The sequence below is a fragment of the Capra hircus genome, unplaced genomic scaffold (assembly GCF_001704415.2).
Source record: "Capra hircus breed San Clemente unplaced genomic scaffold, ASM170441v1, whole genome shotgun sequence".
Lineage (NCBI taxonomy): Eukaryota > Metazoa > Chordata > Mammalia > Artiodactyla > Bovidae > Capra > Capra hircus.
In genome coordinates, this window is record NW_017189818.1 from 150,083 (window position 1) to 174,776 (window position 24,694).

The 24,694-nt window shown below is 45.2% G+C and overlaps 1 protein-coding gene across 1 annotated transcript; it reads left to right on the top strand.

Annotated features, from left to right (window-relative positions):
- The first annotated feature begins 245 nt into the window (after positions 1 to 245).
- LOC102191422 (EKC/KEOPS complex subunit LAGE3-like) lies at positions 246 to 1,827 on the top strand. The gene is made up of 3 exons (XM_005701971.2): positions 246 to 677; positions 1,167 to 1,292; positions 1,520 to 1,827. Exons 1-3 carry the CDS (start codon positions 316 to 318, stop codon positions 1,647 to 1,649), a joined length of 618 nt encoding a protein of 205 aa, XP_005702028.2. The 5' UTR covers positions 246 to 315; the 3' UTR covers positions 1,650 to 1,827.
- The last annotated feature ends 22,867 nt before the right edge of the window (positions 1,828 to 24,694 follow it).

Sequence of the window (24,694 nt, forward strand, 5' to 3'; positions counted from 1 at the left end):
GGAGCTGGACCCCACACCAGAGGCCTCACCACTGAGCTGTTCACCAGGTTTCCGGGCCATGAGTGTGTGTTCGCACAGGCGGAAGGGGGCGACACCGCACACTAAGGCATGAAATTTCAGCAGGGGGCGCCCGTTGCCAAAGAGCCTGCAGTCATCGCGAGAACAAATGGTCAGTGGGAAGCCATCGGAGGCAGGACCAGAGAGAGTGTGCGCAGGCGCTCTGCCTATGCTGAGCTGCAGGTGGCAGTACACGCCTGGTTTCTGTAAGGAGGGTTCAGTCTTTCGCGCTGCGGAGGGAGGAGGAGAGGGTTCAAGATGGAGTCCGATGCACATGGTGGAGGAGCCACCAGGGCAGCCAAAGAAGAAGCCAAAGAAGCCAAAAAAGACCCAGGTGCCGTGGAATTTGCAGCGGGCACAGCACATGGTAGCCACAGAGTGCCGGGTGGTGCTGGTGGCCAGGATGACCCTGGTGATGCAGCTTGCCCTGGTGACGTCGTCGGTCGCAGGGTTCATGGAGGCGCTGGTGACCTGGCTGGTCCCAGAGGCCCCAGCGCTGCAGGAGACCCAGGGGGCACAGCTGGTGCCATTCTGCAGATCTCGGGGCCACCTCACGCTCCAGGGCCTAGTGGAGATGCTGCTTCTGGAGCCGCAGTTCTGAGTAACCGAGACCTCCGGTTGTATCCTATTCCAGGAACCCTGGTGGGCCAGGGGGCTGCGGGGGCCGGGTTGTGGGAGAGGGGTGGTTTGGGGGGTTGTAAGTGGTGCTAAAGTGTAGGAGGAGGGTACTCTGGTGGCTGGAGGATATGGGTCAGGGGTGGTCAGGCTGCCAGGGGAAGATAGTGAGGAAAAGCAACCTGAAGGGAACCAGAGAGTCAGGTGGTGATATCCAGGGTGTCTGGTGGTGGCCTTGTGGGAGAAGGCGTTTCCGTGAGCAGGGAGCCTGTTGCAAAGGCAAAATGAGTAATGTCGATGGTGGTGAGGAAAAGCAACCTGAAGGGACCCAGAGGGTCGTGCAGTGATATCCAGGGTGTACTCAGAGTATAGGCAGAGAGGTCCGGACTTTGTAGTCGGCCTCCTGTGGGAGAAGGCGTGTCTCAGTGAGCAGGGATCCTGACGTACAGGCAAAATGAGAAATGCGGATGATGCCTTAACCATATGCCCACCAGCAGCCTCACTGTGCCTTTCTCATCACACGCGGAAGCTGACATCGCCCGCCACTTCCTGACTCCACGTACTCAACTGCGAGGGCCGATTCGGAAGGAGCTCGATGTTAATGGCCGCATGCTGGTTCTGTGAGTTCTAAAAGGGGCCAAGGCCGGGGAGGGGGTTGTGGGTGCTGGGTGTTGGCTGGTAGGTGGTGTGCAAGGCCAGTCTGGGCCCAGGAGGAGCCATAATGGACGGTTAAGCCTAAAGGCAAAGTGTGGTGCTCTGGGCCTGTGGGTGTGCGGGAACAGAGGGAGGACATGTTCCTCTTCCTCCTTCTCGGCGGAAAGTTGAATTTATTTTCCCTCCCTTTTAGCCGATTGACTGCTGAAGACCCTGGCCTGCTCCAGAGCTCCATCGTTTTCTGTCTGGAGCAGCTTTCCCTGGTGATGCGGTCCTTGCAGCACTTTGGGGCTCCTCTTTCTCAGCACAGAAGAGGGGTTTAAACCTAGCCTATGTGCCCTAGCTTCAAGTGTCCTTCCCCAGGGGATTGCTTTCTGCAGTACTTTGATTGGGCTTCATCTTATGTCTGTGCTGATTTTGGCGGCTCAGTGTCTACATAGTTTGTTTGGTGATTGTTAACTGCAAAAAATAAAACTGAGCTATTGTGCTGTCTCTGACTTTATTCTTTAGCTTCTGCAATTCCTGATACTGCATTTGTCTTTCAGTTGGAGGGGAGGTTCTGAGATCCAGATATTCAAGGAGTACAACGTAATTGAAGACAATGTAAGAAGTGGGAGAATAAGAAAGTTGTATACTCTCATTCAGTATTAACTTTGGAATATTTTCTCATTTTATAGTTATCTTAAATGTTAAGAGTTACCAGAGGCCTTCCCTGGTGGGTCAGATGGTAAAGCATCTGCCTGCAGTGTGCTAGACCGGGTTCAGCCTCTGGGTTGGGAATATCCTCTGGAGACGGTAATGGCAATCCACTCCAGTATTTTTGCCTGGAGAAATCCTGGACAGTGGAGCTTGCAGGCTGCAATTCATGGGGTTGCAAGGAGTTGGATTCCACAGAACAAGTGCATTTGCACTTTTCATATAACACCTGAATGATGTTGTTTTTCAGTCTATAATTCATGGCCAACTATTGGTGCCCCCATGGACTGTAATACCCCAGACTCCTTTGTCCTCCACTATCTCCTGGAATTTGCTCAAATTCATATCCATTGAGTGGGTTATGCTATCTAACCATCTCACCCTCTATCTCCCCCTTCACCTGTTGCCTTCAGTCTTCCCCAGAATCAGGATCTCTTCCAGTTAGTTGGCCCTTCACATCAGGTAGCCAAAGTATAGGACCTTCAGGATCAGCATGAGTCCGTCCAATGAATATTCAGGATTGATTTCCTTTAGGATTGACTGGTCTGTTCTCCTTGCAGTCCAAGTCCACTCCAGAGTATCCTTGTACCCTGAAACCTTGCTAAACTCACTAGTTAATTGTAATAGCTCTCTTATACGTCCAATAGGACTTCGTACATAGACAATCATTTTGTCTGTAAATAAATACATATTTCTTTCTTTCTTTCCAATTGATGCATTTTATCTGACTTCTGTAAAATGAAAAGTTCCAACACTTTGACGACCTGATTGGAAAAGGTGACTCATTGGCAAAGTCCCTGATGCTGGGAATATTTGAAATCAGGAAGAGAAGGGGACAATGGAGGATGAGATGGTTGGATGGCATCACCGAGTCAATGGACATGAACTTGAGCAAGTTGCAGGAGATGGTGAAGGACAGGGAAGCCTGCAGTGCTACAGTCCTTGGGTTTGCAAAGAGTCGGACATGACTGAATGAACAGCAACAGGCAAAGGGAAGATGCTGGTGGGTTGAGTGTTTCAGCCCCTCACCATCTGCTACCTTTGTCTAGTGAACCCCTTCTGTGGTGCATGCGGGCAAAGTCAAAGCCGCATTGTGGAATGCGCATTCTAGATGGGTCCAGGTTGGGCCAGCTAATTCCCCTTGTGCGTGGTGTGGGAGGCAATGAGATGGGAGTCTGGGTGCCCCTCGTGGGAGGTACCGAGACTCAGAGTAGAGTGCCTGTGTGTGGTGAGAGGCAGGTTGCAGCCCTGGGAGTTCGCTGCTTAAGGCAGCTGACCAGGAGCATCTTTTTTTGCAGCCAGGCACTTGGTGGTGGTGGCGTTTTGTTGGCAGCCTAGAGTCAACTGTCCTGGGAGTGTACAGCACAGAGATCAACAAAGGCAGGGCCCCTTCTGTGTGTGGAGATCCCATTGTTAAAGCTCCAGCAGTGCCACTGGAAGCCTGAGGGTGGGAGCCTCTTGAGTGACACCTGCACCTCTGCGCAGCCTCTGGGGACACATGGGAACCAGCCCCTCAGGTGGAGAAGTGGCCTGGAAATGGGTGAGAGGATCCTAGAGAGGCCCTGTCAACTCTTGGCCTTGAGATGAGAGGGGTGTTGTTGGCCCAGGAGAAGGAGGGTGCACACCACTGGCCAGGACAGCTGGGGAAGCCTGGGCCCGCCCGAGGGGAGTGCACCCCTGAGCAGAATTGGAGAGAAAGTAGAGTGACCATAGGTCACCACAGCTGATGTCACCTCCACAGCTCCTCTGATTCCAGGAACTTCCTTAGGACGCATGGCTTTGTCTTGCTTTAACCCTGTTATGTCAGGAAGTCTTCCTTTCCTGTTTCCATCTGTCCCTCAGCTGGGGACCTGTGAGGCCTTGGCTGTCACACCTGTCCGTATAGCTAAGGTGGGTTATCAAGCAGAAGAGATGTGGTTTCTATGCTTGGTTTAATCAATCGCTGTCTCCCTACCTGAAAGGCTCACGTGAGCATAGATAGGAAGCCAGTAACACTGGCCTGTGGACTGAGTGTCCGAGTCCTTCTTCCACCCTCAGTTCCCATATTGAAGCCCTAAGCCCCAGGGGCTGGATTTTGGAGATGGGCCTTTGGGATGTACTAGGGTCTAGATGAGGTCCTGAGGGTGGTGCCTCCATGGTGGGCTCAGTGAGGACGCCCATCATTCCTGACCCCCCAACTTGGGGAAGACCCCTCTTCTTCGAGGTCCTACTCTTCCCTGCTGTGTGTGCTTTTACTTTGAGTTTTATTGTGGGGAGTTGTTGGAGGGTGTAGGGGAGCAACATTAACCTTTATCACCTTGAGGAGATGTTTAGGAGCATCGTTCAAGGCCTTGGGAGTAGAAAGCCATGGTCCTTCTCTCAGTGGCATCTCTGTGGACACTTGGCTCTGTCCATTCCACACCGTCTGGGCCCGCACAGGATGGGCCTGTATGCGCATGCGCACTGGGGGGACCTGAAATGAGCTTGGTTTCATGAGGGAGCTGAGTCCCTTTGGCCTCACGGGGTCTCCCTAGTGGCACATGGGTAGCCGGTCATGCTAGGTTATAACAAGTCTGGTGTGAGGAGGCACCCTTAGGGGAGTCTCTGCAGGGGCACTGGGCATCCTTCACAGAAGGGGAAGGACTTCTTGAGGGGTCAGTCTCTCTTCAGCTCCTGTTGTTCTCTGGGAGGGACAGGTGGCGGCCATGGAGTCCTGAGAAAGTGGTGCTGGCTTTGTGAGTTAGTGGAGAGGGTATTGAAAGAATGCCACATTGTTTTGGAGCCCACAGACCCATGGGAGGCTGAAAGCAGGCTACAGATTCGGGCGCTATGTGTGTGGCGGGCCCCCAGGCCCTGGGTGCATCAACTGTCCCAGTGCAAAGTGCAGAGGCTTTGGCCTTGCGTGGAGCCCCACGAGGCCTGGTGCTGAAGTTGTATCCTTTCCAAGGAGCCTGCAGGTTCACCGAGGCTGTAAGGCAGTGGTTGGTGGAGGAGCACAGTAAGATGACCCCTAGAAGCTTCAGAGGCTGGGGTGCAGGGGTGCCACTGGGATGCAGAAGGGAAGTCGGGGACCAAGGGAGTCCAAAACTAGCAGCCCGTGAGCTGCGGCCATATGGCCAGAGAGACTTGTGGGTGGCCTGATGGTTGTGGTGCACAGTTCCCCCAAGATGATCTGGGGTTAAGCGGGCCTCAAGCAGACCTGGGGGCCAGAACCAGGATGTCCCCATGAGCTGGCCCTTAACTAAATATGCCAGCACCCTCTCGGTGTCCTCCCTGTCCTACCCGGATGTGGACGTGGTCATCAGGTACCTGAGCCAGGATGCTGACCTCGACCCCGAAGCTGTTGAGAGGGAGCTGGTGGTGACTGGCAGTGATCTGATGTTATTGGACAAGAGGACTAGGGAAGGGGTGGTGCACCCATCTCTGCCTGTGCCGAGCCCAGCCTGTGCACGTGTGGAGGCCTCAGTCTTTGGTGAGTCAGGGCTGAACCACTGCAGTTGTCACGCCAGATGTCCACTCTGATGGACACACTGGGGAGTGCAAAGTGGGGAGTGCAGCACTTTGTGTCCCCTTCTTTTTGAATTCTCAGCTGGGAAACGGAGGTTGAGGCCACAGGAATGTCCTGTCCTAAATGGTGAGCCCTTCCCTAGGCCAGGATTTTTGCACTATTTGCCACTTGATTGGGAGCCTAATTGTTGGCCCCTACTGAATATTGAACACCCTCTGACCTCTTGTTTTGATTGGTGCTTAAATACTGGTTACCACAGATAGGAAAACTGAGCCATTTCTGAGTTTGAGTTTCTTTTCAGTGGCCAGATTTTCTTGCCTCTGTCCTTGAATCTGAGGGGAGGTTCTGGGTCCAGATAGTCAAGCATCACACAGCAACTGAAGGCAATTTAGGAAATGGAACATGTATAATATCATATAAGAAACGAATTGCCAGCCTAGGTTTGATGCAGGATACAGGATGCTTGAGGCTGATGCACTGGGATGACCCAGAGAGATGGTATGGGGAGGGAGGTGGGAGGGGGCTTCTGGATTGGGAATACATGTACACCCGTGGTGGATTCATGTTGATGTATGGCAAAACCAATATATTATTGTAAAGCAAAATAAAGTAATATATATAGATATATATATTTGGGTCCTGTTGTTCAGCATAGGCCACTGTCTACCTTTTGGAATACTTTGGTAGTTCTGAGTTGTAGGTGTACATTAAATGTATACAACAGTCGTATCAATGAGTCAGGATTTCAAGGTTTGGCATTAACTGTTTTCTAGGGTTTTCTCATCTAACATCTGAGCTTTACCTCTGTCTAAAACTTCTTCAAACATCACATTGAACTGATGCGTAAAAGGTACATTATAATGTAATTGCTCAAGACTTAATTGTCCTCAGTTTTACCCCATTATACATATCTCAGTGGGATTCTTGTAGTCTCTGTCTGAATGGTTCTGTGTTTAATATAGATTCTGGGAGGTATATCTACAATACAGAATTGCTCTTCAGAAAATGAGCTGCCCCCACCAGAATGCTATTTTCCTCCCACTCCTTTTTACTACTAGATCTGTTTCCTGCCATAGTCAAGCAAACAAAACACCTCAATTTTCATGAGCAAAGAATCCAGTAACACTAGAGTAAAAACTTTGTGCTTTACTGACCTTGTTTTACACCAAGAAAAGAAAAGTGCTGGAACAATTGGTTAAGTGTTCCCAGAATGAGGGGGGAGGCAGTTAGTGTAATCTTGAGAAAATATAATTAAAATCAAGAATCTTTTGCAGGCACTACGTTAATGCACGTTACCTGCGTTATCATGTCTAATAGTCATGATACCTTTTGGAGTTGAGTAACTGAAGCTGAGTGGCTTGGTAACTTTCTTCAGTTCTCTCAGGTAGGATCTCAGATCCAGAGAGAGGCTGGATTTGAATCTATGCCCTTTTGATTCAAGCTTCTACGTTTTTAAACAATTAATTAATTTTAATCGGAGTCTAATTATTTACAATATTGTAGTGGTTTTTGCCATACATTGACAAGAATTAGCCGTGGGTGTATATGTGTTCTGGAGAAGGCAATGGCACCCCACTCCAGTACTCTTTCCTGGAAAATCCCATGGATCCCTATTAGACTACAGTCCATGGGATCGCAGAGTCAGACACAACTGAGTGACTTAAACAAACAAACAAACCTGGCAGTTCTATTTCAAAATTTTTTAACGAATCTCCACACTGTTCTCCACAGTGGCTGTACTAGTTTTCATTCCCACCAACAGTGTAAGAGCGTTCCCTTTGCTCCACACCCTCTCTCGCATGTCCCCCATTCTGACTGGCGTGAGGTGGTACCTAATTGCAGTTTTGAGTTGCATTTCTGTGATAATGAGTGATGTTGGGCATCTTTTTCATGTGTTGGTTAGCCATCTGTATGTCTTCTCTGGAGAATGTCTGATTATTTCTTTGGTCCGTTTTTTGATTGGGTCGTTTATTTTTCTGGGGCATTGAGCTAATGAGATGCTTGTGTACTATTGAGATTACTTCTTTGTCAGTTGCTTTGACTGCTATTATTTTCTCCCATTCTGAAGGCTGTCTTTCACCGTGCTTGTACTGTCCTTCATTGTGCAAAAGCTTTTAAGTTTAATTAGGTCCCACGTGTTTATTTTTGCTTTCATCTCCATTGCTCTGGGAGGTGGGTCATTGAGGATCCTGCTGGGATTTATGTGAGAGAGTGTTTTGCCTATGCTTTCTTCTAGTAGATTTATAGCTTCTGGTCTTACGCTTATATGTTTAATCCATTTTGAGTTTATTTTTGTAAATTGTGTTAGAAAGTGTCCTAGTTTCATTCTTTTACAAGTGGTTGAGCAGTTTTCCCAGCACCATTTGGTAAAGAGATTGTCCTTTCTCCATTGTATATTCTTGCCTCCTTTGTCAAAGATAAGGTGTCCATAGGTGCGTGGATTTATCTCTAGGCTATCAATTCTGTTCCATTGATCTGTATTTCTGTCTTTGTGCCATTACCATACTGTCTTGATGCCTGAAGCTTTGTAGATTAGCCTGAAGTCAGGCAGATTGATTCCTCCAATTCCATTCTTCTTTCTAAAGATTGCTTTGGGTATTGGAGGTTTTTTGTATTACCATACAAATTGTGAAATTATTTGTTACAGTTCTCTGAAAAATACCATTGAAGCTTAAATTTTCTTGGCCACGGTACCACACCAGCCTCTGCACTGTGGCCACAGACTGGGATTGTGCTTTTCCTGCTGGAGGCTTCAAGGAACATCTGTGTGAATAATGCAAACTTGGCACTGGGCAAGTGCAAGAACAGTGAAAGTGAAAGAGAAGTCGCTCAGTCATGTCCAACTCTTTGCGACCCCATGGACTGTAGCCTACCAGGCTCCTCTATCCATGGGATTTTTCAGGCAATAATATTGGAGTGGATTGCCATTTCCTTCTCCAGGGGATCTTCCCCATCCAGGTATCGATCCCAGGTCTCCCGCATTGTAGACAGACGCTTTACCGTCTGAGCCACCAGGGAAGTCCAGTAGATGATGGCAATTGAGCAGAAGACAGGGTGATGAGAAGCCCAGTACTGACTTTCCAGTGGCTTCCCTGTCCTACGAAGTCTTTTTGTATCTTGAAACCTTTTTTGACCCCCTTTGGGGTGGACATTCCATAGTGAATGGGATCCCCAGCCACCCTGCACTTTCTCTTCTCTCGTTTCACAGACTTTAGTAGCTAAGAATTAAAAGTAGAACACAGTCTTTTGCCACCCCAGAAGTCATCTCCACAAAGGCAGAATAAAAACAGGTGTCTTACTGAGCTGGCATTGTACCAGAATCTGAGGCACGTCACAGGCAATCTCCTGAGAGATTCCAGAGACAGACAGAACTCTCAGCCTTCTGTATAGCCAGTAGATCTGACTCCTTACTTACTTGTCCTCATGTAAGAGGACTTCACACCACCAGGTCTCACTTTTGCTTCATCCTAAGTATGCCCAGCAAGTGTGGTGACTCTTATGTATTAGTTAATTAATGTTTGGGCTTTAGATTTGAGACCCACCCTTTCTGCTGCCCCTTCCAAATGAATATGTGAAGACTTTAACCCCAGTATGGCTCTAATTGGGCCTCCCACACGGAGCAGTGGTAAAGAATCCACCTATCGACGCACAGGATGCAAGAGACGGCAGTACACTCCCTGGCTCGGGAAGATGCCCTGGAGAAGGGCATAGCAGCCATTCCAGTACTCTTGCCTGGAGAATCCCATGGATAGAGCCGCCTGGTGGGCTACAGTCTATGGGGCCGCAAAGAGTCAGACACGACAGATTGTGCACACACGCACACGCATGCACACACACAGCTCTGTTTGCAGAGAGGGCTCTCAAGGACATGATTAATGTCACATGAAGTCCTATGAATGGATCCCTGCCCTAGAGATCAACATACGAAGGAAAGTGAGAAAGAAAGACGAGTATCATGATATGACTGATATGTGGAATCTAAAATGTGATACAAGAGATTTATTCACAAAAGCAGAAACAAAAAGTGTGCAGGCGTAGTAAACACTCATCATTACCAAAGGGGAAAGGCTGGGTAGGGATACATTTGCAGTTTGGGATTAGCACTTACAGACGGCTGTATATGAAATAGAAAAACAATTAGTGTCTATTCTAGAGTGCATACAGCTATATTCAGTACCTTACAATTAACTATAATGGAGAATAATTTGAAAAAATATATTTAACTGGATTACTTTGCTGTACACCAGAAAAGAGGACAACATTGTAAATCAAATATACTTCAAATTTCTACCAAAAGAATGAGGCCCTGGTCTCACAACCATTCATCTGACTGTGCACACTTGCACATGCACACATGAACAAACACTTCCATGTTCTTTTAAGAGGACACCTGAGAGCACATGCATTCTCTCTCTCCCTCTCACCGCACCCCACCTTTCTTATCTCTCTGTCTCCACATGTGCACTGAGGAAAGGCCACAAGGCAATATAGATGGTGGCCGTCTACAGCCCAGAAAAAGGGTCCTCACTGGAAGCCAAATTTACTGGCTCCCTGATTGTGAAGTTGTAGCCTCCAGAACTGTGAGAAAATAACTTTCTGTCCTTTAGTCCACCCAGTGTGGATCAGGGGAGTGATTCGGCATTTCGTTACAGCATCTAAAGCATACTAATCCAATTGGTTTATACTAGTGAAAAATTAGCCTCTCCTCCTTATGACAGGAGCCAGTTTCACAATTGGGAGCCAGGTGCCCACTGAAGTTAGGTGTCTCCCCTCCAGTGGAAACTGGGAAAAAGAGAGTGCTCTCTTGATTGATGTTTACATTCCAAAGAGATGTTTGCTAGGTCCTTGAAAAAGATATTTCTGGGTTGTAAAGCTGAACAGGAGGCTTCTATAGCCTTTAAAAGCATAGTCATACTTTCAGGGACTTTCCTGGCAGTCCAGTGGTTAGGCTTCTGTGCTTCAGCTGCAGGGTGTACTCTTTTGATCCCTGTCCAGGGAAGCAAGATCCTGCATGCAGATCATGGTGCAGCGTGTGTGTGCGTGCTCAGTCACTCAGTTATCCGACTCTCTGTGACCCTCTGGATTGTAGCCCACCAGACTCCTTTATCCTTAGGATTCTCCAGACAAAAATACTGGCGTGGGTTGCCATTTCTTCCTTCATGCTGCAGACAGAACATGAAAAAAGAAAATGAAATTATATGCATAGTTTCGAAAGGAGACACAGAAAAGACTTACACGTTTCAAAACAAATGATTTAAGGAAAGGAGGGGCCACCTCTTCCCTTATATTCAACAGGGAATATTGAGCCTCTTAGTTTTAATTTGTGTGCATTCTTACAGTAGCTCTTACTACAATGTGGTGCATCCTGCAAACTTGCTAAACTCCATCATTAGACTAGTCATTCTTTTCGAGACTCCATCACATTTTCTGTATGTGTGTACATGTCTGCAAATAAAGGCAGTTTTTCTTCTTTCTCTCCAGTCTGGATGCGCACATTACATCTTATTGCTCCATTTCTCCCATTATGGATTGGACTCTCCCAGTTTTCTGAATGCCTGGTTAATTTAGATTGGCTATCAGGCATTATGATTTCACCCAGGGTTTTCGGTATTTTTGAATTCTGAAATATATGCATAAGCTTTGATCTGGGATGCTGTGAAGTGACTTTGAAATAGTTGGAAGCTTTTGATATTTGCTTTGAAGATTTGCTAGGTAGGGCCAGAGCACCTTTCAGTGTCAGTTCAGTCTCCCAGTCGTGTCTGACTCTTTATGGCCCCATGGACTACAGCACAGCAGGCCTCCCTGTCTGTCACCAACTCCCAGAGTTTACTCAAACTCATGCCCATTGAATTGGTGATGCCATCCAACCATCTCGTCCTCGGTTGTCCCCTTTTCCTCCTGCCTTCAGTCTTTCCCTGCATCAGGGTCTTTTCAAATGAGTTAGTTCTCCACACCAGGTGGCCAAAGTATTGGAGTTTCAGTTTCAACATCAGTCCATCCCATGAATATTCAGGACTCATTTCCTTTAGGATGGACTGCTTGGATCTCTTCGCAGTCCAAGGGACTCTCAAGAGTCTTCTCCAACACCACAGTTCAAAAGCATCAATTCTTTGGCGCTCAGCTTTCCTTATAGCCCAACTCTCACATCCGTCCTTTTGGTGTAGGATTCATATTTTCGCCACACTACTCAGCCGAGAGTGCTGTGAGCTCTGTGCCCCAGGCCTCCTGAAATTATGAGGTTTGTCACTGTGACCCGTGGGGACAGTCACCAGTCCCTGTCCAGCTTGGGTGCTGGGCCGAGTCACCATTTATCCTCTCCAGTGTCCCTTTCCTTGACCTTGAGTACTTTCCTCACCGTCCTGTGGAGGTCAGTGGTATGGCAGACTCCAGGGGAACCCTCTGTCCATATCAGACTTCTCTCCCACTGTCTGTCCCTTCTCTCCCATCTTCTGCCCACCAAATCTAGGGCCTTCGAATTTCAGTGCCATCTCCTAAACGCCAGGTATTCATAGGGCTCCACCAGGAAACTCTCTCTCCAGACAGTCAGCTGGGTACAATTGCTGGGCTAACTTGTGTACATACCTGTGATTTACTTTTTACATAACTGTAGCTTTTATAATTCTTCATCTCCTACACCTACTTTCCCCACACCCCACCCTTCCGGAGCCACTCATTTGTTCTGTCACTAAGATTTTGCTTTCATTTTTCATTTTTTTCTTTTTTTTTTTAGATTCCACATATAAGATAGAGCATGCAGTATTTGTCTTCCTCTGTCTGGCTTATTTTGCTCAGCAAAATACCCTCTAGATTCATTCATGTTGTCATAATGGCAAGATTTCATTTTTTACGGCTGAGATATACATCCACTGAGGATGAGATGGTTGGATGCCATCACTGACTCAATGGACAGGAGTTTGAGTAAACTCTAGGAGTTGGTGATGGACAGGGAGGCCTGGTGTGCTGCAGTCCATGTGGTCACAAAGGGTCGGACATGACTGAGTGAGTGAACTAAACTGAACTGATACACGCACCACATTTTGTTTGTTCATTCGTCTGTTAGTGGATCCTTCTGTTGCTTCCACTTCTGGCTACTGTAAATAGCACTGCAACAAACATGGGAGTTCATATACCTTTTCACATCAGTGCTTTTGTTTTCTTTGAATAAATCCTCAGATGTGAGATTGCTGGATCATATGGCCATTCAGTTTTTAACGTTTTGAGAACCCTCTATACTGTTTTCCATAGTGATTGCATCACTTTACATTCTCACGAGCAACGTACAAGGTTTCCCTTTCTCCACATCCACACCAACACTTGTTATTTGTTGTCCGCCTGGTGATAGCCACTCTGAAAGACTTTGATGATATCACATTGGGGTTTTGATTTGCACTCCCATAGGTATTTGCTCTGAACCTCGGCTTTGTGCTCTGGGAACGTTAGTAAGAGTACCTACCTGGCAGGCTTGTCATGAGAGCTGACTGGTGAGCATGAATAAAGTGGGTATAATTAGGATACATACAAAGTAAGTATCATGCAAATGTTGGCCACCATTCTTTCTTTGTCTCTTCTTTATTTTTTTTAATTATGAAAGCACGGTAAGATTTTTACAGGGGACTTGGAAAACACAGAACAAATGTTCATATAGTTCTGCGAAATATATCACGATTAATTTTCAGTAGAGAAATAAGGAATTTTAGTTGGAGTTTCAATATCAAACTCTCAAAAATTAATGCAATGAATATACACTAATGTAGAAGGATATAGTAGACCTGAAATGCACCATGAACCAATTCAACGTAATTTAGATGTATCTAATTTTCACACAACAGTAGGATACAAATTCTATTTAAGTACCCACAGGCTATAAACTAGGAGACACTGGAACATACACGGGGACATAAGAATATGAAAGTGAACGTGTTAGTTGCTCAGTTGTGTCCAACTCTTTGTGACCCCCTGGACTGTAGCCTAACAGGCTCCTCTGTCATGGACATCTCCAGGCAAGAATACTGGAGTGGTTTGCTATTTCCTTCTCCAGGGGATCTTCCTGAACCAGGGATTGTATCTCCTGCAATTCAGGCAGATTCTTTACTGTCAGGGAGGTACCAGGGAAACCCATAGGAACATAAAACCAGGTGCAAAAGTTCAAACAGAGTCTGTTGCAATATCACAGGAATTGTTAGAAAGAAATATCAAAACAGATTTGAAAATAACCCACATAATTTCAAATGCAATGTGACATTTACCAAGAGAGATCTTTGACTTAGGCATTGAAAGCCTTAATATTGGCCACGATTCTTTACTGTGTTGCTGCTATTGTAGTCATCACTATGTGTATCAGTTACTGTGGCTGCATAAGAGTTTACCCTGAAGAGGTGGTGGCTTAAAACCTGCACAAGTTGTGTGCATAGAGTCTGTGGGTCTGGAATTAGGACAGGCCACAGTGGGGGACTGTTTTCTCTGCTCCGTGATGTCTGAGGCCTTGGCTGGGAAGGCTGAGACAGGTGGTCACGGAATCCTCTGAGAGCACACTCACTGATGTGTCTGCCATCTGGGATGCACAGAAGCCGGGCTCTGAGGACCAGAGCATTTTAGGGGAGCTTGGCTTCCTCTCAGTGCAGTGACCTCTGGGGATATTGTCTTCCCAGAGGCAGCTCAGGGATCCCACCATCCTGGGACCAGTCCAGAAGCAGCACTGTCATCTGCCACTCGGCCTTGGTCATCATACAGCATCACTCTGCCACATTCCATCAAAACAACCAGTCCCAATCCAGCCTAGACTCAACTGTCGGGGACACGGACCCCACCTCTGTCTGTCGAGAAGGCTGAAAAGCCCACCTCAGCACAGCACCTGGGCCCAAAGACCATCATGTCCATTAGCCGGACAGGCTCCCAGCTACACAGTTATGATGTTCGTCTGTTTATGTGTGAAGAAAGGGGGCTGAATCCATTCTCTTCCCTTGCACAGGGAATGTCCTTTGTGAAGGTAGCGGGTAGCTCTGTGGTTTAAGAAAGGTGTTGACTATCCCTGATCAGCCCAGAAGTTTAAGGCACCACCCTCTCCCCCGCTGCCCCTTCTCCTGTCTTCCTCAGTGCCTGCATTCACTGCCACAGGGTCAAAGGAGCACCTCATGGCAGATTTATGAGTCTTGAGAAGAAAACACCACTCCCCCAAAAGCAGAAGGTGGGAACATCGTCTTTGCCTCATAACATTCCTCATCTAGAGAATGGGGACTATGCCAGTGTCTCTATCACAGGATATTCTGAACATTGAATTGTTACATAAACTCACTCAAAACAGTGCCTGCCTAGCACAAAAGAAACCATTCCATTACTCGTGATGAGGTAAAAATTCACGGGGCACTCAGAGTATTAGCTGAATCTAGATAGACATATAGAATGCATGGAAAATCCTATGTTCATGCAGACAATGCTTAAAATTCTCCAAGTCAGGCTTTAGCAATACATGAACCGTGAACTTCCAGATGTTCAAGCTCGTTTTTGAAAAGGCAGTGGAACCAGAGAACAAATTGCCAACATCCACTGGATCATTGAAAAAGCAAGAGAGTTTGAGAAAAGCATCTATATCTCTTTTATTGTCTATGTCAAAGCCTTTGACTGTGTGGATCACAATAAACTGTGGAAACTTTTGAAAGAGATGGGAATACCAGACCACCTGACCTGCCTCTTGAGAAACATGTATGCAGGTCAGGAAGCAACAGTTAGAACTGGACATGGAACGACAGACTGGTTCCAAATAGGAAAAGGAGTACAGTAAGCATGTATATTGTCACCCTGCTTATTAACTTATATGCAGAGTACATCTTGAGAAATGCTGGGCTGGAGGAAGCACAGCTGGAATCAAGATTGCCGGGAGAAATATCAATAACTTCAGATATGCAGATGACACCATCCTTATGGTAGAAAGTGAAGAAGAACTAAAGAGCCACTTGATGAAAGTGAGAGAGGAGAGTGAAAAGGTTGGCTTAAAGTTCTACAATCAGAAAACGAAGATCATGGCATCCGGTCCCATCACTTCATGGCAAACAGATGCAGAAAAATTGGAAACAATGACTGAATTTATTTTTTTGCACTCTAAGATCACTGCAGATAGTAACTGCAGCCATGAAATAAAAAGACGCTTACTCCTTGGAAGGAAAGTTATGACCAACCTAAACAGCATATTAAATAGCAGAGACATTACTTTGCCATAAAAGGTCCATCTAGTCAAGGCTATGGTTTTTCCAGTGGTCATGTATGGATGTGATAGTTGGACTATAAAGAAAGCTGAGCACGGAGAACTGATGATTTTAAACTGTGATGTTGAAGAAAACCCTTGAGAGCCCATTGGACTCCAAGAAGATCCAACCAGTCCATCCTAAAGGAGATCAGTCCTGGGTGTTCATTGCAAGGACTGATGTTGAAGCTTCAACGCCAGTATTTTGGCTACCTGATATGAAGAGCTGATTCATTTGAAAAGACCCTTATGCTGGGAAGGATTAAGGGTAGGAGGAGAAGGGGACGACAGAGGATGAGGTGCCTGGATGGCATCACCAACTCAATAGACATGGGTTTGCGTGGACTCCAGGAGTTGGTGATGGACAGGGAGGTCTGGTGTGCTGTGGTTCATGGGGTTGCAAAGACTCAGGCATGACTGGGGGACTGAACTGGACTGACCTGAAGAGAGGCTGTCCCACCTTTCCCCCCATTGCCTGGCACACGAGAGTCACTCAGGGACAAGTGGCTGAATGAGCAGGTGGGTGTGAGGACAGCAGAAATTTGCGGCAGAGCTGGGCATCTGATAACATCCGTCTTGTGAATGGTCCCTTCACACCTGAAGGAACAGAGAAGACAAGCCACCTTTGTCTTGTTTTGATCAAGCAAAAACAACTGTTACTGAGACAAGAGCCTTCTCCAGCTCAGGAGGCTCCTCAGGCCCCTTTCATGTCCTTGTTCCTCTGACTGTAAATGAAAGGGTTGAACATGGGTGGTACCACCACATACAACACCATGGCTACTGAATCCTTCCTTGGCTGTGTAGGAGGAAGAGGGGAGCAGGGACACCCCAAACAAAGTCCTGTAGAATAATGACACCACAGCAGGTTGGGGACTGCAAGTGGAAAAGGCTTTCAGCTTGTCCTGGGAAGACCAAAGTCTCAGGATGGCTGAAAAATTCTGCATGCAGGAGGCAGAGATACAAACAAAGGGAATGACAAAAAGAAAGCTCCTCATGGTATAAACCACCAACTCAATGAAGCGGATATCTGAGCAGGAGAGCTTTAGAAATTCATAGAGTTCACAGAAGATGTGGTGAACTCTGACACTTGCGCAGAATGACAGTGTGCTCATGAGGACTGTGTGGAACAAGGGATAGAAGTTTGTGACTATCAGAGCCTCAGGCACTGATGTGATAACAGTGTTGGGGGCTGATGGTTGTGGCATAGCGGAGAGGGTGACATATGGCTACAAATCTGTCATAGGCCATCATTGCCAAGAGGATGTTGTCCAGCTCTAGAAACAAAATTAGGTTATATATCTGAGTGAGGCACGCCACGTAAGGGATGGCTTGGCTCTGGGTTTGGATGTTTAGCAGCATTTTTGGTACAGTGAAAGAGGTGAAGCATATGTCCACGCTGGACAGGGTGTCTATGAAGAAGTACATGGAGGTGTGGAGGTTGGAGGTCGAGCTGATGGCCAGCATGATGAGTACGTTCCCACCACAGCGACCAGGTCCATGGACAGGAACAGACAGAAGGGGAGGGGCTGATATTTGGGCACCTCTGACACTCCCAGGAGGAGGAATTCTGAGATGACAGTTTGTTTGCCTCTTCCTATGGCTTCTGGTTTCTGTAGATAGCATTGGAAATACATCTGTCAACAAGACCAGAGGCAATCTGGGGAATCACACACTGCAGCCTCACTCGGTAGTTAAAACCAAGGTTAAAACTGTACTGGTTACCTTTGACAAGGAGCTCCAGCCTGGGGTAGCAAGGACGTGACTTATTTGTGGGGCTGTCTGGTCACCACAGAATGGAGAAGGGGCGAGCTGTGGCTCTCCTTGTAACTTACCTCCTCAGTCAGGCACTCCTGCTTCCCTAGGAGGAAAGAAGAACCAGACAGCGATGAATGGAAGGTCTGCTTTGGGGAGAGTGGCTGGAGACAGCAAGGGCAGTTGAGTTGTCACTGGGAGTGCATTGGTTGGATACCTATGGGCCTTTTTGTTTTAGTCAGGAAAGAGTCTGGGTGAGGACCCCTAGGACAAATTCTTTGTGTGTGTTTCGTGCACGTGTGTGTATGTGTACTTAGACATAGCTCCTTCATAGATGTATACATAGACATATATGTTATGTATTTATATTCACAGAAAAATTCACAAAACGATGTTCTCCAAAATGCTAACTGACAGTGGTTATCTCTGGGGTACGGGAGCTTTACTTGTGTCTTTCTTTCAATGCTAAACAGCTATAAATCTCCCAAACTATACTGCTTGCATGTTAATAAGTCTTTCAGGAGACGTCTGTGATGGTCTATGTTGGAGGCACAATCCCAGTGAGGAGCTCAAGGCTCATGAGACCCTGTCATACTTAAGGGCATATCTAAGAAGTTATGTCCCTGTGTCTCTGTCGCTCCTTTTCAAGTCCATGTCACAGAATCCACAAAGGCTAAATGCTCATGTGGTGTGATTCCACTAGGCATACTGATGTGCACTTACAAATCTAAAATCCAGAGGAACTCCAAAACTGATTGAAACCTGATTTTAGAATATTGACACTAGAATAGGCAGATGATGACGCTGTCCATCCAAAAAAGTCAATGAATCTCAAAAAGGATAAAAACAAAAGATCCACACCAAGACAGATTGTGATCACACTATCAAAAGCCAAACAGAGAATCTTGAAAACAGCAAAGCAGGAGCAACTTTTTTGTACAAATTAATCCTCATAAGAATGACAGTTTATCATCAAAATCCATGAAGGCAATGGGGTGACATAGTTAAAGTACTGAAAGAAAAGAAAAACCTGTCACCTGAGAACTCCACACCTGGCAAAACTTTCCTCCAAAACAGAACAACAAATTAAGACATTCCCTGATAAATTCAATCTGAAATAATTCTTTGCTAGTAGATGAAAACTAGAAGCAGTGCTCAAAGGAGTTTTTTGGCTGAGATGAAAGGACACTAAACAATAACTTGAAGTTGTGCTGAGAAATAAAGCATATTAGCAAAAGTAAATACATAAGTAAACATAAAAGTTAGTATTAATGTATTTTCAGTATATAGATTCTCTCTTTTCATATATGATTAAATACAAAAGCATAAAACAATGATTATAAAACAGTGCCAATGGGCACACAATGTAGAAAGATATAAACTGTGGCAATAACAGTTTAAGGGGTTTAGAACATCCTGGTTTGATTTAATGTCAACTTTGCTTCGATAGTTGAGTTACTTCAAACTAGATTCTTCTAAATATTGATAAAAGATATTCATTGTACTCTCCAGGGAAACCACTAATAACATATACACTGAAATAAATGAGAAGGGACTCAAGATGGTAGGTATCTAGAAAATACCAATCTAACCCACGTTTGTCAGTAATGGAGGAACTGAGAGATAAAAGATATAATACATAAGCAAGGAAAAAGATAATTGGTGAAAGGAAGCTCTTATCAATAACTACTTTAAATGTAAGTGGATTATCTGCTCCAAATAAAATTAGAGATGAGAAAAAATGGATCTAAAAAATATGACCCAACTACATACCATGTACAAGAAACTCTCTTTAGAACAAAAAGCACATGTAGGTTGAAAAGAGATGAAAAAGCTTTTCATATAAATAATACTCAAAAGAGATCTAGGGTGGCTGTAGTAATATCTGATAAAATTAGACTTTAAGTCAAAATGTATCATAAGAGACAATGGCATTGAAACATGTATACTATCATGTAAGAAACAAAGTGCCAGTCTAAGTTCAATACAGGATACAGGATGCTTGGGGCTGGTGCTTGGGGATGATCCAGAGAGATGATATGGGGTGGGAGGTGGGAGGGGGATTCAGGATTGGGAGCTTGTATACACCCGTGGTGGATTCATGTCAATGTATGGCAAAACCAATACAGTATTGTAAAGTAAAATAAAGTAAAAATTAAAAAATTTTAAAAAGACAAAGATCATAAAATGATTAAAAAGATAAATTCATAAACCAGAAATAATTATTGTGAACATAGTTTACACCTAACAGCAAAATCCCAAATTGTTTGAAGCAAACATTGACAGAATGGAAGGGAGATACACCCGTTCTACAATGGTAGTTGGAGACTTCAATAATCTACCTTTAATAATTGGTAGAACAACCAAACAGAAGATCAGTAAAGAAAAAGAGGACTTGAACAACATAAAAAGCCAGCTAGACCTAGCATATGTATACAGTATCTGCCACCAAACAATAGCAGAATAAATGCAATATTCTCCAGTATAGAAAATGTGTTAGCCCAAAAAAGTCTTGGGAAAGTTTAAAAGATTGAAATCACCCATAGTATGAGCTGGACCCATAAGTAACAGAAAGAAAAATTGAAAATTCAAAAATATGTGGAAATTTAATAATATAGTCTTGAAACCTAGAATCAAAGAACAAATTAGAGATAAATTAGGAAATACATTGAGATGAATGAAAATGAAAAAGCAACACACAAAAACTTATGGTATAGGTCTATACTATTTCTGAACTTCTTTTTGCCCATCTTTGCATGAAATGTTCCCTTGGTCTTTCTAATTTCCTGGAAGAGATCTCGAGTCTTTCCCATTCTATTGTTTTCCTCTATTTCTTTGCACTGGTCACTGAGGAAGGCTTCTTATCTCTCTTTGTTATTTTTTTGGTACTCTGCATTCAAATGGGTATATCTTTCCTTTTCTCCTTTGCCTTTAACTTCTCTTCTTTTCACAGCTATTTGGAAGGCCTCTTCAGACAGCCATTTTGCTTTTCTGCATTTCTTTTTCTTGGGGATGGTCCTGAATCCTGTCTTATGTACAATGTCTTGAAACTCCATCAAGAGTTCATCAGGCACTCTCTCTATCAGATCTAGTCCCTTGAATCTATTTGTCACTTCTACTGTATGATCATTAAGGATTTAATTTAGGTCATACCTGAATGGTCTAGTGGTTTTCCCCACTTTCTTCAATTTTGAATTCTGAATTTGGTAATAAGGGGTTCATGATCTGAGCCACAGTCAGCTCCTGGTCTTGTTTTTGCTGACTGTATAGACTTCTCCATCTTTGTCTGTAAAGAATATAATTGATTGATTTCAGTGTTGGCCATCTGGTGATGTCCATGTGTAGAGTCTTCTCGTGTATTGTTGGAAGAGGGTGTTTGCTATGACCAGTGTGTTCTCTTGGCTAAACTCTATTAGCCTGTGCCCTGCTTCATTCTGTATTCCAAGACCAAATTTGCCTGTTACTCCAGGTGTTTCTTGACTTCCTACTTTTACATTCCAGTTCCCTGTAATGAAAAGGACATCTTTTTGGGGTGTTATTTCTAAAATGTCTCAAAATTCTCCAAGCCAGGCTTCAGCAATACATGAACCGTGAACTTCTAGATATTCAAGCTGGTTTTAGAAAAGGCACAGGAACCAGAAATCAAATTGCCAACATCCACCGAATCATTGAAAGAGTTTAAAAGAGAATTACAGAGACACATCTATTTCTTCTTTATTGACTCTGCCAAAGATTTTGACCTTGTGGATGACAAAAAACTGTGGGAAGTACTGAAAGAGGTGGGAACACCAGAGAACCTGACCTGCCTCTTTAGAAATCTGTATGCAGGTCAGGAAGCAACAGTCAGAACTGGACATGGAACCACAGACTGAAACCAAATCAGGAAACGAGTATGTCAAGGCTGTATATTGTCACCCTGCTATTTTCACTTATATGCAGAGTACCTCATGAGAAACACTGTGCTGGATGAAGCACAAGCTGGAATCAAGATTGTTGGGATTTGGGGAAACCAAGGGTGTCTGTGATGGACAGGGAGGCCTGGCATTCTGCAGTCCATGGTGTTGCAATGAGTTGGACACAACTCAGAGACTGAACTGAACTGAAGTTAAATGGAAATGTTTTCCATGTACATGGATTGGAAGATTTAACATTGTTAAGTTGACAGTACTCACAAAGTGATCTACAGACAATGCAATCCTCATCAAAATCTCAACAGCATTTTTGGCATAAATGGAAACTCTCATCCAAAAATTCATAGGTAACTGCATGGTTCCCCAACTTCCTGGTGCTTTGTAATTCTGCCCCTAACTTCAATACTATGAATTCCTCCATGTCCCTCCAGGGAGCCTACCGAATTGGGACAGCTGACCAACACTTTGGAGAGAAAATAATGCTAGATTCAGATGTCATTTCTCACCAAATACATTCCCAATAGATTAAAAATGTGAAGTCCTAGAAGTTATTTTGAATGAACATATTCATAATTTTATAATGGGCAGGGCTGTTGGTTGGAAACAAATTTCAGACAGTATAATGAAAAAAAGATCACTTAAATCATTTAACTTTAAATTGCTCTAACTTGTAGATAGAAAAAGACCATGTACAGAGATACAATGAAGGAATGTGGAGGGAACGTGTTTTCCAATTATGACCAAGATTGAATATCTTAAACATATAAAGAGCACTTGCCCATCAGTATGAAAAATACTACTGTCCCAAATAGAACACTGGTAAACAATATGAATGGGCAGTTTTCAAAGAAGAGATACCATTGGCCAAATGCCCTACATATTGTTCAATTACATTGAAATTGAAAGGAAAGTGGACTTGTATTAAGATGTGACTTGAGTGACTAGATGGGCAAAGATGTACAAGCTTGAATCTATTCCGTTTGCAGTGGGATGTATGAAAATGATCACTTTCATACACAATTGGTTAGGATGTGAATGGATGCAAATTTGGGGGGGGGGGCATTTTGTTAATATGTAACAAACTTTTTAAAAGGGCTTAATCTTTATCCCAACATTTTCTTCCCTAGAAAATCTATTGCAGAAAAACAATTGTAGGATATTCATTTTGGCATTATTCATAATACTAAAAAATGAGAAACAGCATGAACGACTATATATATATATATATATATGGAACTGGTTAAAATAGCCATGGTATTTAAATTTGTGTATTTTCATACAGCCTGCTGCCCATACCCTGCCTCCTGTGTGTTTGTATAGAGAAGCTTTAGAAGCACAAACAAGTGTAGGAGGCCATCATAATAAAGCTCCTCCATGAAGAAGAGAAGGCTGCAAGGAGTAGCTGCAGTAGACCTAAAAGCAGCCACCAATAGGCCTTCTCCCTCCATGGATGATGCAGAAAGGGGAGGTCTCTGGAGCGTGAAAGTCAGCTGAGCCAGTGCCCCCCTGATGCCTGGGGTCTGGTGTACACTATGTCTCCCCCACCATAGGTTTGAAAGGTATCAGAATCCTACAATAAGAGGATCAAAGGTTTGCCTCTACCCCTTGGGTGTCTGTCCCGGCACCTACTTGTCGAGTCCCCAGTGCCAAGTCTACTAGATTACAAGTCTTCTTGTGTCACCTGGGCTTGGCATAATGGGGTCCATGAACCTGGTCAAAGGAGTCAGCTGCTCAGAGCCTGACTAACCCTGCTGGGTGTCACAGACACAGCTGCACTTGGGACCTCTCACAGGAGAATACCAGGAGACCGAGACACCCTGTTGAGGCTCCTCTTGGATGCATGGCCAGCTTTGCTTCAGACTCTCTTCCACCCTGTGCTTTTCACGTGGTTGCCTTCAGGGCCTTAATGCTGCTATGGAGACTCGGAGGTTCAGCCTTGACAAACCCTGGTCAAGGTCATCCGGAAGGCCCAGTTTGCCTGGCTGTGCAGGGAGCACTAGCCTGCTTCTGTTCACAGCTCTGAGACCCCAGAAGGGAATGCAAATCCCCCAACATGCCACAGAGTGATCAGGGCTAGCTCAGAAGCTCCACCATATATATGGGCTTCTGTTCTCAGTGCCAGCCCCAACCTGCTCCTCTGTCAGGGAAGGGGTTTGTTCAATCCCCAGTCCCTGAGGAAACATTGGCTGGCACTTCTGATGCCAGTAAACCCCTGCCCCGGAGCCTTCCTTGCTCTCCTTCCAAGCTCCTCAACACCATGCCCAGAGTCTTCTGTTCTTGGAGCTCCTACAACACCCATCAGTCTCTCTCCTGTAGTGTGCCAGGAAGTGGCTGCTCTCCTACTCCAAGGCCTCCTCCATTTCATCAGCCCACCAAGAAAAGAGGGATAAAGTTTATCTCAATTCCAGGGCTGGAAAAAACTGCCAAGACTCACCTTCTCATAGCCAGATGTGCATCCAGCCTCTCTACCTGGTCTCAAGGTTACAAGTGGAAACCAGTTATCCTGTTCACCCACCTCTCACCACGAATTCTGAGAATGAAGCCAGGAGCATACTGGAGTGTTGATCCACTGAAGCAGGAGAGCAAAATCTGTGGGCACGAGGCAGGTGAAGGTAGCAAGGAGAGTTTGGGAGTGCTGTTGGAAGAATGAATACCAAGGACCTTCAGGGACTCCTAGGAACTTAGGAGGGCAATTCTCAGTATTCAGTTCAGTTCAGTTCAGTCGCTCAGTTGTGTCCGACTCTGTGACCCCATGAATCACAGCACGCCAGGCCTCCCTGTCCATCACCAACTCCCAGAGTTCACTCAGACTCACGTCCATCGAGTCAGTGTTGCCATCCAGCCATCTCATCCTCTGTAGTCCCCTTCTCCTCCTGCCCCCAATCCCTCCCAGTATCAGAGTCTTTTCCAATGAGTCAACTCTTCACATGAGGTGGCCAAAGTACTGGAGTTTCAGCTTTAGCATCATTCCTTCCAAAGAAATCCCAGGGCTGATCCTCCTTCAGAAGTATTAGGTAGAAACAAATGATGTAATTGCCCTTGGGAAGAGGAAATGTTTACCTTTTTCCAATGTGTTCCTCCCAACCCACAGGGAAGGCAGGGATTTAAAATGAACTATATTTAGAAAAGGTGTTTCCCATTGTAAGCACTGGTTTGAAAAGTCACTGAGAGATCCCTTGGGGTGGGCCCATCCTTTACCATCCAACAAAGAGGGAAAACATCCCTCCTTCTTGTATACCTGTTGGTTCAGTGATCAGAACTTAGTAACGAAGAAAAAAGAGGCCA

Coding starts and splice junctions, on each gene's coding strand:
- LOC102191422 (XM_005701971.2), top strand. CDS start 316: ATGGAGTCCGATGCACATGGTGGAGGAGCCACCAGGGCAGCCAAAGAA. Junction 678..1,166: donor AGTAACCGAGACCTCCGGTT/GTATCCTATTCC, acceptor TATGCCCACCAG/CAGCCTCACTGTGCCTTTCT. Junction 1,293..1,519: donor AATGGCCGCATGCTGGTTCT/GTGAGTTCTAAA, acceptor CCTCCCTTTTAG/CCGATTGACTGCTGAAGACC.